Source organism: Panthera uncia, chromosome B4 (genome assembly GCF_023721935.1).
Source record: "Panthera uncia isolate 11264 chromosome B4, Puncia_PCG_1.0, whole genome shotgun sequence".
NCBI lineage: Eukaryota > Metazoa > Chordata > Mammalia > Carnivora > Felidae > Panthera > Panthera uncia.
The window spans coordinates 74107956-74122920 of record NC_064809.1 but is presented as its reverse complement, the minus strand read 5'-3'; the positions used below and the strand labels follow the sequence as shown (position 1 = coordinate 74122920).

The following is a 14965-nucleotide window of genomic DNA, read 5'->3' as shown; positions in this document are numbered from 1 at the left end:
CTCAAGCACTGGTTCCCTCGGTTTCCCCAAAGCCCTCATAAAGGCACATGAAATATAAAATCATAAATTTTCCCATGAGTCCCCATCAAACAATGTCATCTGCCCCTTCTCCAATGTTCCAGTGTATTCCACTTATAATTCTTATGACACTTAGTTCAAAACGCTGAAGGAGGTGAACTTGGGTATCTGTGTATGTTATATCCCCCACCAGACTGTAAGCTCCTAGGCAGCAGAGTATGTAGTTCAGGGTCAGGGGGAGACCTGAGAATTCAGCCAGTCCAACCACCCAAGCAAAGTCTGAGGGCTCTCTACAATACTTCACCAAGCAGAAAAGTTTGCGATAGCGGTACTACCCCCACTCCATAGCAGCTTGTTCTTTCTTAGGAAAAGTGGATCTCCTAGAAAGCTCTCCTATAAATAGAATTAAGATATTTTTCTGCAATTTTTCTCATTTAACCCCTCTCTTACCCATTGGTAATCTACAGAATAGATCAAATCCCTATTGCCACAGGACAGCTTGTGAAATATGAGACCCTTCATATTTTTCCTTCAATCTCCTAACTCAGTACTTTGCATATGAAAGAAAGAAAGAAAGAAAGAAAGAAAGAAAGAAAGAAAGAAAAAGAGAGAGAAAAAGAAAAAGAGAGAAAGAGAGAAAAAGAGAGAGAGAAAAAGAGAGAAAGAGAAAGAGAAAAGAAATAGTTAAATAATCTTCTTCCATCGCTCATCAATGTACCAGGGTGGGCAAGGTTGTATATCCTCTAAAAGATATTTTATTGGTTTTATAACATGCCTTTAATTTCACTATCTAGTTTTAGGAAGAACTTATCAGGAATACAATAACCGACAATTGAGAAATTCAAAATAGAAACGTTATTCCACTACAATAGCTTTCTCACTCCTTTAAGGTTTTCTCATCTCCACTGCAAACAGACCAGTTCTTCAATGCTGTTGGGATGACCTGTGTGGGCAAAGCTGGGTTGAGACAAGCTGCTTAGCTCTGCCAGGAAGAGTCCACCCTCAAGGGGCAATTTCTTCTCACCTCCAGGATCCCTTGGGCTTTCTGGGCTGACTCAGGGCTTCATATGCAGCCTGGATCTCCAGGAAGTGCCTCTGAGCCTCCTCTGTCTGGTGTCGGTTGTGATCAGGGTGCCAGATCTTCACTAGCTCCCGGTATCTTCGATGTATTTCTTCATTTGTTGCCCCCTCTGAGACACTCAAAACCTTAGGGAAACAGAAGGTGAAAATTAGAATTCCATACGTTTCAGAGAACCTGGGTCTCTCCCCACTTCCTTGCTAAATCAGGCTGTGCTATCTCTGGAGTCGGCGTTTACTTGCCTGAGAGAAAGGCCCAGAACTTCAGATTAGAATTCCAGCCTTTTTTCTTTTTTTTTTTTTTTTTTTTTGAGTTTATTTATTTATTTTGAGAGAGACAGAGACAGTGCAAGTGGAGGAGGGGCAGAGAGCGAGGGAGAGAGAGAACCCCAAGGTGACTCCATGTCATCAGCACAGAGCCCAATGCAGGGCTTGAACCCATGAAACAGCAAGACCATGACCTGAGCCGAAACCAAGAGTCAGACGCTTAACCGACTGAGCCACGCAGGTGCCCCTAGAATTCCAGCCTTTTGAAACATGGGCTAACTCTGGATCTGATGGCAAGTACCAAGCTTTGCTTTGAACCACAGCTGCCCGTTTTCTAACCTGGGACTTCGCCATCCTCACAAGATCTCTTCCTTGAAAGAGAAATAAGCATATATGTCCACCAAAGACATGTACAAGAATGTTCACAGCAGCTTTATTTAGAATGGCCCCAAATTGGAACTAACCTAAATGTTCATTAACAATAGGAACGGATAGATACCGTGTGGTATATTTATACAATGGCATACTACACAACAATGGAAACAATTTATAAATGTTATAGTACTTATTCATAGTGCATGCAACAGTATGAATAAATCTCATGAACATAATGTTGAATGAAAGAAATCAGACATGGGGTGCCTGGCTGTCTCAGGCATGTGACTCTTGATCTCAGGGTTGTGAGTTCAAGTCCATGCTAGGTGTGCAGCCTACTTTAAAAAAATAAAATAAAAATAAGTTAATTTAAAAAGGAAAAAAGTCAGGGGCGCCTGGGTGGCTCAGTCGGTTGAGCATCCGACTTCAGTTCAGGTCATGATCTCGCGGTCCGTGAGTTCGAGCCCTGCGTTGGGCTCTGTGCTGACAGCTCAGAGCCTGGAGCCTGTTTCGGATTCTGTGTCTCCCTCTCTTTCTGACCCTCCCCCGTTCATTAATAAATAAATGTTAAAAAATAATAATAATAAATAAAATAAATAAAAAGGAAAAAAGTCAGACATAAAAGTATATACCGAATGATTCCATTTGTATGAAGTTCAAGAATGGACAAAACTAATCTACGGTAATAGAAGTCAGAATAGAGATTCTTCCAAGGAAAGGAGTCTAGAGCGAGAAGGGACACAAGGGAAACTTCTTGGTGCTGGATATATTCTATACCTTGGTTTGAGTGGTGGTTACATAGATGTATACATAAAATGCGTCATCAGCATACAGCCCAACACAGGGCTTGATCTCACCACTGTGAGATCACGACCTGAGTCACTATCAAGAGTCAGATGCTTAATTGAGCCACCCAGGCACCACATATATGTTACTTTATATATGTTAGACCTCAATAAAAAGTAAACAATATATACCTATCTTTTCCCACTCACTGTTAGTGACCCTGTACCTTCACCCATTGCACACAGAAGCCCAAAGAAAGCCGGACACCCTTCTAGGGCCCAACCCAGCATACATGAAAACATATACTCCCATATACGGGGCATCAGTTCCAGTAAGGCTTAGCCTAACTCTCAGAGCTGTCCCAGACAGGAATGAGAGGGAACAAAGACTTACCTGGTAAGCCAGCTGACGCTTCTCATCCTGAAAACTGTTAACAAACTCATAGAGCTTCTCCCACTCACGGAAGGAGTTGTTGCTGAAACCAGGATCCCCCACCAGCAGCCTCCAGATCCGGTAAGGCAGAAGGAAGACAGACTCTGTGATGCGGCCAAGGAGGGGGAAGAAGCTGAACCAACTCAAAAAGGAGCCAAGGGTCTCTGCCACATAGCTAAGGGTGGCTGCTGTGTTGCAGAAGGTGCTGTAGGCTAGTGGGCCTGTGAAAGCAAGGTAAGCCAAGCCCAGACGGTAGAGCCGGACACTGAGTGTCTCTGACCCAACTGAAGTCTTATAGCGGCGATGCTTCTGGGCTGTGATGCTGGCAGCCAAGCTGATGGGAAGGATGGCTATGGGGCGGCCGTAGAAGATAGGGGAAATAAGAAATGCTGCCCCTAGCGTATTCTTAAAGTCTGAGGTCTGGTTGCCAACAGCAGCCACAAGCAAGACCCCTAAGCCAACTGCCAGTGGAAGGCCCACAATATAGAAGTTGGCCATGAAAGAAAGGCTAATGAGAGCCACCAGGCCAAAATAGATGCCCACTATCACCTGGGCAACAAAGCGAATGAAACTGAGAGGGGGTGTCCTCCCTACTGAGCTCTGCCTCTGCCTCTGGGGTCTGTTGGCCTGAGCTACAAAGCTCGGGAGCTTCCAGAATTCCCAGAGCCAGCCCAGCCCGCCACCCCCCAGGGTAAGCATCCAGAGCAGTGCATGAGTGTCCCTCCCCAGGTACAGGTGGTGGAGCCCAGCAGGGCCTCCTACAGCCCAAAGGGCATAGGTCACCAAGAGCCCTTTGGCCATCCTTTAGGTAAAGGGTGTCAGATCAAGTCCAGTGGCACCTGACATACTGCCCAGAGTGCAGAAATCTGGGGTCATCTGTGAGAAACATGGCTGTCATGGTCCCAGACCCTAGGAGATGAAAAAAGCAGTCATAAGACTATATCCAGGCCCCTAAGAGTAACCATTTCTCCTTCCAATAATAAGCGCAGATCTTCCTGAGTGTCCCTGAAATGCAGGTTCTCCCATACCCTTTGGTCTGGCTCCTCATTTCTGTTTGTTTGTTTTTCAAGTTTATTTTTGAGAGAGAAAGAGAGAGACGGAGAGCACACAAGCAGGGGAGGGACAGAGAGGGAGGGAGACACAGAATCCAAAGCAGGCTCCAGGCTCTGAGCTGTCAGCACAAAGCCGGATGCGGGGCTCCAACCCACAAATCACCAGACCATGACCTGAGCCGAAATCGGTGGCTTAACCCACTGAACCACCCAGGCGCCCTTCATTTCTGTTTTTTATAAGCACAGCCAACTCCAAATTTAAGGCAGAAAAATGTTTTAAATGCTTTCAGTTGGTTTAGAACTCAGCACATGGACAGAAAAGCAGAAGCTTAAATTTCAGACCACTGGTTCCTGGAATGATTCATGGGAGAATGGAGTGAACAGGAGTGAACAGAATGCCCTTCTAAAGTTCCCACACATTTTGAAAGTCCCCTGGCATCCCTAGCCCTCCTCAGACTCGCACTATGGCCGCCCTCAGACACATGGCCAAGGTTCCTCTCCAGCCTCCCCATCTCTCCAGGCCACGAAATCTTACCACAAGTCAAATTTGAAAGAGGTCCTGAAGTCCCTCCACTTAAACAGTTCTGTTAAACTAACGTTTTGACCTAAACCCTGGCACTCCATAGTTCAACCACCTTCTTCCAGGGCAGACTTGGAGTCTCTCCAAAGAGGCCGGTTGAACCCCCAGAATACCAAGCCAGATGCCAACGTGTGCCTGCCAGCATCTCCCCCCTAGTAGGCCTCAAGACCACCAGCCAGTTACTCGCTAGTCCCAGGGTGGACTGCCGTACCTGGGTACCCCGGCTCCCAGACCCCGTCAGACCAGTCATTTGCTTTGGCTACAGAGTCAAAATGGCCCCTGTCACTCCGCTCTCACTTCCATCCAAATGGACTTTGTCTTTCTGTGTGTGCTGTGTCACGGAAGTGGGGCCGTCCGGGTCAGGCCCCTCCCTAAGCACCCCCCCCCCACACACACACACACACCCGGTCCCCTTGGGATCACCTTTCAGCCTCGGCTCCTCTCGCCCGCCCTGTCGGGTAAACCCGCTGTGAGGCTCTCCGGGCGAATCCAGCCTACCCAGGCTGGCGCGGCGCCCCACTCCAGACCGAGCGCGCTTGCACCGCTGCACCACCGTCGCCAGGTGGCGCTGCCGCTCACGGAAGGGCGGGGCCGGGCGGGTCTCCAGACTCACCTTGTCCACTTGCCGGGGCAAAGCAGCCCCGAGTGGTTCGCTATAAACGCAAAAATAGGCCTTTGATCGCCCCTTTCCATCCCTACAAATGAGGGGGTGACTTGTCCCTCTCAGGGTGCACGCTCTTCCTACTCCGTTGTTTTTCAAGACGGCCTTGGATGGCTCCACTTCCAATTCCTCTAAGGCCGACTCACCCACGGACTGACTGCAGAGAGGACCCCCAGCCCGAGTTTGCCTCATTTGCCCCGCCCCCAGGCCTGCTAGTCAGGGGAACTACGTCTAGACCTGAGCCTGAACCTGAGGGGCCTCCAGATCTAGTGGGAGCCCGAGCCTGCTGTATCCTGAAGGCTATGGGCGAGAGGCAGAAACACTAGCAAAAAGGGATATGCGTCCCACCCAGAGAGCAGAGCGAGAGCGAAGCCGCAGCACCAGAGTCGTCTGCCTTCCTCCCACCTCGACGCTGGGAAAGAGCTGGGATGCCAGATGCCTTCGCTTCAATGTCCTGGGCTCCAATCCTGGCTCTGCTACGTGACCTTGGCCAAGTCACGTAGTTTCTTGGGCCTGTTTCCTCCTCTGTAGAGGAAAGGCTTGGCTCTCCAAAGTCCCCAGTCTTGACCTGGGGGTGGGGTGGGCCTGGTGGCCCTCACACTGCCAGCCCCTCAGCCTTTATCCCGGCCCGGGGAGGGAACATGGCTCTCCTAAGGCGCCTTAAGGCTCACCGAGGGGCCAGGGCTGGGAGGGGCCCCAAAGCGACGCGGGAGCTGCCAGCTGGGGGGGCGGGGGCGGACGGGGCGCTGAATAATGAATGAGACTTAATTGGGCCCGCACTGAGAGGCGGCGCGCTAAGCTCGGCAAACAGCTCGGGCGGCGGCGGCCGCCGCTGGACAAACAAACTCGCTCCCGGCGCTGGAAGCGGGGTGGGGGAAGCAGCGGCGGAACGCAGAGGGAAGGGGCTGGCCGCCTGGCCGCACGCAGCCTGCTCTGAGGCCGGAGGAACCCAGGGCTGCTGGGCTGAGCTGACCTCCCAGAGAGTGGCGGTCGGGGAGGGTGCTCGGGGTTCCAGCTCAGGAAGCGAGGGCTGGGCGGGGAGAGAGCGGATTGTGCGGTGGGAGCCAGGGGCCCAAGGGCGACAGGAGTGCGCGGAAAAGATGGAGAAACGAGTGGGGGGCGGAGAAGAGAGGGAGAAGTGAGCGGAGAAAAAGCACATCGAGGGAGGGGCGGTCGGGGGTGGGGGCGGGAAAGGAGCCGTTACCGAGAGGAAAGGGAAGAGCGATGGAGGAACAAGCGAAGGGAGGCGCGAGGGGCCGGGAGAAGAATTGGAGAAGAGTCAAGGAGAGGATGGGAGGTGACCGGAATGAGAACGAGAGGGCGGCGGGGCGGGCAGGAGGCGCCCCTGCCTCCACCTCGCCCCGCCGCGCTCCCGCCCTAGCGCTCTCTCCAGCCGCCCGCACTCACTTTGTCACAATTACGGGGCCGTCACTCGGCCCGGATTGTTTTCCCCAAATTGTTGTTCTATAAACTGGCGGGGGGTGGGGAGTGGGGGGATCTGACAAGCTGAAGCGGGAGGGGAGGGTCTCAACTGCGGTGGGGGACGTGGCGGAGTATTTACCCACGAAAGGACCGGGGCGGGCGGGTGAATCCGGGGACCCACGCGGGAAGTCTGGTTGGCGTCCCAGCCTCGTTGCTGATCCCGCTTTTAACCTTCCTGGCCCTTCGCAGCCTCGGCTGCCTCAGTTTCTCCAAAAGAGAACTGTGGGGATTGGAGGGTAGGGGCCGCGGAGGCCGTTGCAGGTGGGGCCCAAACTTCCCTGCTTATCCATTCTGTTTTGTTCTTTATACCCTGGTCATAGCGGGAGGGGGTCTATCTCAGCTCAGCCGTCCCCAGAGCTCCTCTCACCCCCGCTGGGTGGCCAGACTTCCACCCCCCGTAAGTCTAGGCCACCCTTTGCCCCGCGCGCGCCCTCCAGCCCCAGGCTCCGCGCCGCCGGGTGCCCCACACCACCTTGTCCCTCAATAGCGCAAACATCTGTTGCGCGCCCACTGTGAGCCACAGCCGCCCCAGCCTTCCTCCCCCCACTCCTCTCCCCCGCCACGCGCCCCTGCCGGCCCGCCCGGCATGTCGGCTTCGTGACAGCCGCCGCCGAAGCCCAGGCCCCGCGGGAGCGGCCTGAGAGGAGCCGCCGCATGGCTGGCTCCGACACCGGCCTCCCCGGCGGCTCCAGGGGCAACGGAGGGTGGCGGCCGCTGAAGCGAGACGGAGCCGGCCTGCAGAGTTGGCAGAGCTGGGCCGGGAGGGGGGAGAGCCCCTGGGCGGGCTTGTCTCCCGGTCTCTGAGGCCAGTGGGTCTCCTCATTCCATTGCCCTAGGGTCGGCCCGGGCCGGGACCCCGCCTGGCTCTGCTTGCCTGGGACGCGGTTGGCGCCCGTGCCCCCTCCCCCAGTCCGGGTGATTTACACGCGGACTCCGCGCAGCGGCCGCTTCCCAATCAGGAATATCGACCCCGGGCGGGGCCCCCGGGCCGCATCGATCCCTCTAAGGCTTGGGATTTAAAAATGTCAAATTTGCCTTTTCCAGGCGGGCGGAGGGGGCGGGGGAGGGGCTGGAGGAGGGCGGCAGGGCGGCGGGGCGGGGGGACCGCGGGGCATCGACCAGGTGCTTGTGCCCTGAATGAGAAGCGACCTGGTTGTGGCCAGGCCCTGACACTGTGTGGCCATCCTTGGGTTTCAGTCGTCTCTAGATGGGGGCAGGAAGGAAGCCCTGCTCTCTTTCCCATTCCCATGGACCTCAACTTGCACTGGCGTATTCCCAATGAGAGAACCCCTAGAGGAACAAAGACATAACCCAAAATGTAGGAAGACAAATTTGGAGGAGATCCCTAAACATGGACGCAAGGAGAGGTACAGAGACAAAGATATAAAGGCTCCAAGAGACACCCTAGCTATGAGGAAGAGCAAGGCGAAGGGAAGGTGGCTGAGAGCCAGCGAACAAAGCAGGCAACCAGAGATACAGAGTCACCCCCAACTCTGCCCTATAGACCTAGGAGATTCAGCGCTGGGAAGAAAGTTCGGCTTGACCTTTTAGTGTGTTTGAGAGTGGGGGAGGACAAAGCCAGGTGAAGAAAGAGAGTTTTTGGGGTAAGGAATCAGACTATAATTAGCATTAGTCTCCCAAGGTGTCAACTAGTAACTGGACCTAAGGTCCAAAAGGTAAGGGTCCCAAGGGCCACTAGCCCAGGCCCCAAAGAGATGGGCTCTCTTGGAGGTCTGATGATCTGACCTGTGCCTGAGACCCACCTTCTCCTCTCTGACCGCCTGGGGACCCAGATGGGCTGGAGAGCACATCCTGTATGTGATGAAGATTGTGTATATGTAGGAGTGTGGACTATAGAAAACTCTAGTAGTGACCACTTCCTTCCCCAGGGCTCAGCAAATGGGTCTCCAAGCTTTGCAAAAATCATCCACTACTTTCAGAAAGCTTGGGGAACAGGTGACATTTTGGGTGGAAATGGTGGAAGGGAGCAGTTGTCCAGACCAGCATCCTCACAGTTAACATCTATCCCCCCCACCCCCAGCAGCATACCTCAGCTGTCACTGTGCACACTGCCATTTCCTACAGAACTGGAGAGAGAGAGCTGACAGCAAGTAGTGGGGGGGGGGGTGGAGCACAGACATGAAGGAAGAGGCTGCAGCTGATCCTCAGACAACACACACCACCACTGACAAAATCAGGTCGACACATTCCTAACGCTGACCCACGCTGTCACTGACTTACACGTGTGATCCACACTCATCCATCCCTGTCACACACACCATCTCTGTGTGCACAGACATGCACAATGCCTCCCAGGTCAAGCTGAAGCGCCCAGTCTTAAGGCCTGTCCACACACCTATTGATATTAGACCTTAAATCGCCTAACCCAAAGAGAGGGCTTAGGTCCCGGCCCCCCGGCCGCCAAATTCTACAACCAGAGCCAGCTCCAACAGCTGTGAGCCAGAGCTCAAGAAGTCAAGTACCAAGATAGAGGCAAAGAACCGGGAGCTGACCCAGCGGTGGGGCTATTAAACGCCTCCCTTACTCTCCCTCCTGCCACTGGCCTCTTTTCCCGCACGTCCACTAGCTGCTCGCCGGCCCGCCGTCCGCCTGTCAGTCGAGTAATGAATGCGCGCTCCGGGCCCCGGGCCCCCCCCGGAGTCGTTCATCACTGCCAGCCACCGCCCACCTCTCTGCCGCCCGCCGTGAGGGCTAAGCGGCCCAGGCGACGAGAGCCCCTCTCCCCCACCTCGACCACTAATTGTCAGATTGAGATGTTGATTTGTCGGCTGGGAGCTAGAGCCAAAGAATCCGCAGTAAAACCCGGACTCCTTGAACTTCCTCTTGGCTCCGTGAGGGTTCTCCCAGCCTTGGAGCTTTTCTGGATTTCATGTGGATGGGTTGGATTTTGCGTGGGAGATCGGGGGATAGAAGCACAGTATCACTCTATTCCAATAGGAGGCGCACCAGGTTACAGACCCTCAGTTGCCCTAGGAAAGCTCCTCTTGGGCGCAGTTCCACCTGTATAGACCAGAGGCCGTTAGGACTTCGTCCCCCAGTCTCCCAGCAGGGGGCGCCTGGGCCACCACCCTCTTCTGCAGCTAGATCCCTGCTTCCGCACTGGAAGCCCCCAAGGCAGCGGTCCTCCAGTCCGCCTTCAGGTCACGCCGGGGGGCCATATCCTGCCCTCTCTCTCTCCTGCAGGTGCCTCCGGCCTCCCGCAGTCCTCCGTTTTCCCGCAGGAGGCGTCCCTGTTGCTGGTCCGCTCTCTCCTAGCCCTAGGCGCCTAGGCTGCAGTCCCACCCCCGCCCTCTCCCCAGCCCGGGCCCCGGAGCTCCCCGGGCGGCCGGCTGAGTGACGGGCGGCCGGTGATTATGCGGAGGGGGGAGCGGGGTGCGCCGCGGGCGGCAGCGCTGACCCTTCACATTTCCGATCCGCCGGGACCCTCATCCATCCGAAGCTGCTCTTTGTCTGGCCGCCTAATTGCCGGCGGACAGGATGGATGGCGGGACCGACAGCCGCGGAATCCCTAATAAAGGCCGCGGCCGCCGGGGAGGGAGCGCGGAAAGGAGGGGGAGCAAGAAGGAAAGGATGGAAGGAGGTGGGAGGAAGCACCGGGCCGCGGCTGCCGGCTCAGAGGCGCTGCGCGCGGCGCACACGGGAGCCAGGCCCGCCTAGGGCGCAGGACCAGGCGTCCCGGGTCGACCCGGTTCTGGGCGCGCTGGATATGGGGCTCGTTACGTCTCCTGCTTGTTGGAGAAGAGGAAAGAGCTAGGTGCCACCAACAGAAGGAGCATCCTAGGGCCGACCCGCTTAGCCTTGCCCTCGAGGCTTCGAGCTTGACGCTGCCTCTTGGGCTCCCGGCTCTCGCCAGCTGGCGCCCCTCCTTCGGCCCCCCGCAAACCCCTCCTCTGCTCACCTGTCGGTTTCCCAGCGCGGATCCAATATCCCGGCGGAGAAATGAGGGGTCTGACAGCTGTCTGTGCGGCCGCTCGCCACATTTCATTAACTGGAAGCTGGAGCCGGCGGAGGGTGGGGGCCAGGGAGAGCAAAAGGAGGTGGAGAGGGAGGCTAGGGCGAGGAGACGCACCTGGCCAGGGGTCAAGGGCTGAGGAAGTAAGTCAGCAGCGCGATCTGGCCTGACAAACACCTTGCAAACAATCACTACCCCTCCCTGTGGGAGTCAGCGCAGCCCATTGAGCCCAAGGCTGTACAGAGCTGCGGTGCGGGAGGGGAATGGAAGCCCTAGGCCGGATGGCACACTGACCCTCTCGCCTTGTGGCCGAGGCCTGTGGAGCAATGGGGCAAAGGGTGCACAGAATCTTGGGCCATGACTGTTTCCCCACCCATGGTGGGAGGAGGAGAGCAGTCCTCAGCCCTCCTGGCCAGCTTTCCTCTCATTCGCCTCTTGATAACATTTTCCTCCGATTTGTTTGGTTTCTTTCTCCATCCCTTTTCTCTGCCCACTCCTCTTCCTTCTGAACAACTCCTCTCCGCTGCTAACTTCTGCCAACCGTTAGCTAACAATTGAGCACCTGTTGGGTGTCAGGCTCCACAGCGCTGGGGTGAGGGATCAGGGACACTGAGCCAACCGCCGGCCCCACACACATAGGTCTCCCCTGAGACTCATTCAAATCTCGCCCCCCACTCCTGTCCTGCTTCTTTCATCCCTCCGCTGCCTCCGGTGCCATTTCTCTTCTCTGGGGCACAGAGATCAAAACTCGAGTCCTAGGCCTGCCACTTACAGGGTGATACAGGACAAGCCATGGTCTCCTTTCTGGGACCAGTTTCCTCAACTGTAAAATGGAGACAAATATATCCACCACTCAGGGGTGCTTCGAGGACGTAGTAAGAACTTGCATATGAAAGCCCTACAATACAGTATTATTTCCCTTTCCATGTTATCCCCTGTCCCCTCAGGTGTGCAAAGTTCTTTTCTCTTCATACCAGGCGTCTGGTACCAGGCAACACAGGCTGCTTCCAGCTCTGCATAATCTTAGATGTGGGAACAGGAAGCCAGAATGTTTGTGAGGGGATGGGGGCCACACTATGAATTACCCTGAAAAGTGAGGAAGGAGAGAGTGCAAGGAAACAAAAGTGCTTTCTTAGATCTTAATGTGACATCAGCCAGCTGGTTCCTCTCCTCTTACAAACGAGGAAACTGAGGCCTGTGGAGGTTACACTGCAAGTGACAGGGACAGGTCACACTGTTAGGATCTTTCCTCCCATGAGCCCTCTATCGCTCATCTCCTCACTCTTCTTCTTCCCTTGAGCGGGCCTGGGTCAGTGACAAGGAGTGTGGGAGAAGGAACAAAAAGAGAGAACCTTCAAGGAGCCAGGACCTTTCCACTAGACTTCATAAAATTTTAACACGAAAACTTCCTCAGAGTAGAAGGCACATATCACATGCAAATCATATGCTAATCACATGCTAATCCAAAGTCTGGTCCTCAGAACTCTGACACACACCTGGCTGTAAGCTCTGGGGCAAATTCTTGGGAGACCCCTGGGTTCCAGGCCAAGAGAGACAAGAGATGTGTTCCATTTAGGCTCAGGTTATGGAGTTAGGATTCATTTTAGGATTGAAGAGGAGTCAAGTGTATAATTTGGAATTAGGATCAGGGTTAGTGCAGAGTCAAGGATGGAGGTTAAGGTAAGATTCAGATTGGGCTGTGCTTTTATTTTATTTATTTTGAAGTAAGCTCTATGCCCAATGTGGGGCTTGAACTCATGGCCCCAAGATCAAGAGTCACATGCTCCACCGACTGAGCCAGGCAGGCGCTCCTGGGCTGTGCTTTTACATAGGGGAGTCTAGGGGACTCTTTAAAGGCCTCCTCTCTCCTCCCATTCCCCCATCAGACTCATCCTCACCTCCACAGCCCTTGCTATGTCCTGTAGCAGACCCTTCTCTGCCTACTTCCCACTCCCAACCACACCACCTTCTTGGGGCCTCCCAGTTCGGCTGCCTGAGGAGCTCTGGATAAATTGTCCCAGATCCCAGCCTGGGCCTTGGCATTTCCTCTTGAGCCCAGACACTTGGCTTCTGGCCCCTGGAGCACCAACCGGCCTTGACCCTACCCAGGTCCCTCCTCGGCCGAATGTGACAGCTGCAGGGGAAGCAATAAGGACCTGGTGAGCTGGCAGCTTCATTCCAGAGCGTGGGGAAAGAGCAACAGAACATGAATAAATTCATGGAGCTGGCCCCTCGGCTCCCTGTGAGCCAAGCCTGCTCCCCCCACCACACAGACCCGCTGCCGCCTGCAGCCCTGCTGGTCACCGCAGCTCACAGCCTGGGCTGGGGACGGGAGGAGAAGGGACGCTCCAGAGAGAAGAGGGCTGGGACCTGAAAGGGGCTGAGGTGAGGGGCTCAAAAAGAGGGCCTTGGTGAGTAGGAGAGTGGGGTGGGGAGTGGGGCTGAGCAGTGAGGGCTTTTGGTCAGTGGAGGGAGGGCAGGAGAGGAGGGAGGAGGAAGGAGAGGGTGGCAGGACCTGGGGACGAAGGGGCCTGAAGATCGGGCAGGGTAGGCCAGCGTGAGCCCTGGCCTGCTCTCTCCTCTCTGATCCATCCATCATCCAGCCTGGGGGAGCAGTTCCGGAATTAGACATGCACGGGGCCGACATGGCCCTCAGCCCCCCGAGGAAGACAAATGGCGACAAAGACCTTGAATAAAATTTGTATTTATGGTTGGAGGAGGAGGCCCCTCCCCCACTGACTGCCAATCCTTTCTCTCCCAACCCTTTCAAGCATGTAGGGGCCTCTCTCGACACTGGCCCAGCCCCAGCAACCTCTTTATTCCTGCACCATTATGGGATGGGAGGTGCAGGGAAGGGGTATGGAAAATGAGATGAGGGAATCATCTTTTGCCCAATAATCATGCCCTGGTGTGCCCTGTGCCTTCCATTTGCACAACTTATTCCTATATATCACAGTCCTGGCCTATCCTAGTCAATAAGAGGTCCTTTGCAGCTGCACACCTCCAGGGTCTCCAAACATCCTCACTTTTGCCCCTTCTCCAAACTTCTGGCCCTGGAGTCCCTTGTGAGCAAGAAATTTCCCCCAGAGGTGCCAAACCCTAAAGAAGGATGAAGCCACTGGCTTTTTTCATGGACCCTGACCCCTCACAGAGAGGGATCTATCAAAGCGTGGGGCCCCTCTTGGTCACTCGGAATGACAGAAACAGTCACCTCTCACAGGAGGGCGCCCAGCATTTAATCTGCATTTTAGTTGTGCTAATTTGCATCACCAACTTCAAATCCCTTCCTCAAACATTTGCTACGTGGGGACCGACTTCTTTGGGTCTCTATTGAAACACAGACTTTTAGGAAGGGAAAAGAGGCAGAGATGCTGGGGCTGGACAAGGTTTGGGACCAGGGCAGGGGTGGTGCTGGGCTGGGCTGGGCTGGGCTGGGCAGGGCAGGACAAGTGAGCCGATAGCTGCTTTCTGACTCTTTCTCCCCAGCAGGTTCTCTACTCTTCAGTCCTAAGGAGAGATGGCATTCGTGGGGTCCCACATGTAGAGACTACGAGGAAGCCAAACACAGAAACCTCCCTTCAACCAGCCCTCATACACACACACACACACACAAAGACAACACACAATCCACAATCCCACTCACCCAGGAACACACCAGACCAGGGTCCCATGGCCCGACCGCACTTGCCAGCATACTGTCACAATGCACAGACCCAGAGCATACCACTCTGTTGGAAAAACCGCCCCGCCCCCGCATCTTCCCCACAGTTGATATGTCACATTGGAGTCCGAACACGGACCTGGGTGTCTCTCCGCAGCGCGCCATTTACATTTCTCTCTCGATCTGTCAACCTGTCTCAGCTCTTGTCTCTCTCTCTCTGTCTCTGTCTCTCCCCTCTCCCCCTCCTGGGCCTGTCAGTTAGTCTCTTTTCCAAGCTTTGTCTCTGTCTCTGCGTCTCTAGCTGGCTTTCTGTCTCTTTGATGTCTCTGTCGCTCCTTCTCTGCTTTCCTGTCGGTTTCCTGCTCGCTCCCCCAGACTGATCTGTTTTCTCTTTCTCTCTCTCTCCCTCACCCTCTGCTCTGCTCTGCGCTCCCCCCACCCCCACGCACCAACACTGGGGGTCGAGGGTGGAGGTGGCTGGAAATTTGCCTTTTCCAGTTCAGGCCAACATGTACTCATTGAACCCTTTACCAAATGTTATTGGGTCACGGGCACTGAGGGGCGTGGGGTGGCGAATTTCTTTTATTCACCCTTCTTGTAT

The 14965-nt window shown here is 54.9% G+C and overlaps 1 protein-coding gene and 1 long non-coding RNA gene across 3 annotated transcripts; both read right to left on the bottom strand.

Moving 5' to 3' along the window:
• Nucleotides 1-760: 760 nt before the first annotated feature.
• Nucleotides 761-3774, bottom strand: DNAJC22 (DnaJ heat shock protein family (Hsp40) member C22). 2 transcript variants are annotated; one of them, XM_049625395.1, is made up of 3 exons: nucleotides 2917-3774; nucleotides 1043-1224; nucleotides 761-961 (listed from the first exon to the last, which is right to left on the bottom strand). In XM_049625395.1, exons 1-3 carry the CDS (start codon nucleotides 3754-3756, stop codon nucleotides 943-945), a joined length of 1041 nt encoding a protein of 346 aa, XP_049481352.1. In that variant the 5' UTR covers nucleotides 3757-3774; the 3' UTR covers nucleotides 761-942. The 2 variants fall into 2 exon arrangements, with proteins under 2 accessions (XP_049481352.1, XP_049481353.1); XM_049625396.1 differs by having other exon boundaries at nucleotides 761-1224.
• Nucleotides 3775-13917: 10143 nt separating this feature from the next.
• On the bottom strand, nucleotides 13918-14420 carry LOC125920409 (uncharacterized). The gene is made up of 2 exons (XR_007457046.1): nucleotides 14347-14420; nucleotides 13918-14210 (listed from the first exon to the last, which is right to left on the bottom strand). It is a non-coding gene; the product is annotated as an uncharacterized LOC125920409 (long non-coding RNA).
• Between the last annotated feature and the right edge of the window lie 545 nt (nucleotides 14421-14965).

What these genes read in the sequence shown, in the direction of transcription:
- DNAJC22 (XM_049625395.1), bottom strand. Translation starts at nt 3,756, where the DNA reads ATGGCCAAAGGGCTCTTGGTGACCTATGCCCTTTGGGCTGTAGGAGGC. An exon ending in AGCGTCAGCTGGCTTACCAG is followed by an intron (nt 1,225 to 2,916) that starts GTAAGTCTTTGT and finishes TGTTTCCCTAAG; the next exon opens with GTTTTGAGTGTCTCAGAGGG.